The sequence below is a fragment of the Lagopus leucura genome, unplaced genomic scaffold (assembly GCF_019238085.1).
Source record: "Lagopus leucura isolate 7727_CA_CO unplaced genomic scaffold, USGS_WTPT01 28014-0_obj-0_obj, whole genome shotgun sequence".
Lineage (NCBI taxonomy): Eukaryota > Metazoa > Chordata > Aves > Galliformes > Phasianidae > Lagopus > Lagopus leucura.
The window spans coordinates 886-1,190 of NW_024967164.1; the positions used below are offsets into that span (position 1 = coordinate 886).

General features: G+C 62.3%; 1 protein-coding gene across 1 annotated transcript in view; it reads left to right on the forward strand.

Moving 5' to 3' along the window:
* The window catches only part of LOC122192983 (neuroligin-2-like), a gene marked incomplete at both ends in the record, with an annotated part of 1,179 nt that extends 880 nt beyond the window's left edge, over positions 1-299 (forward strand). Inside the window, one exon of the mRNA XM_042893679.1 lies at positions 3-299. Within this exon, the coding sequence (XP_042749613.1) occupies positions 3-299 (297 nt within the window). The remainder of the gene's footprint in view (positions 1-2) is intronic.
* Positions 300-305: the final 6 nt, after the last annotated feature.

The following is a 305-nucleotide window of genomic DNA, read 5'->3' on the forward strand; positions in this document are numbered from 1 at the left end:
TGTACACCGACTGGGCCGACCGCGACAACGGCGAGATGCGGCGCAAGACGCTGCTGGCGCTGTTCACCGATCACCAATGGGTGGCGCCGGCCGTGGCCACGGCCAAGCTGCACGCCGAGTATCAGTCGCCCGTTTACTTCTATACCTTCTACCATCACTGCCAGACGGACGCCAGGCCCGACTGGGCCGACGCGGCGCACGGAGATGAGATCCCGTATGTTTTCGGGGTGCCCATGGTGGGAGCCACCGATTTGTTCCCGTGTAACTTCTCCAAGAATGATGTGATGCTCAGCGCCGTCGTCATG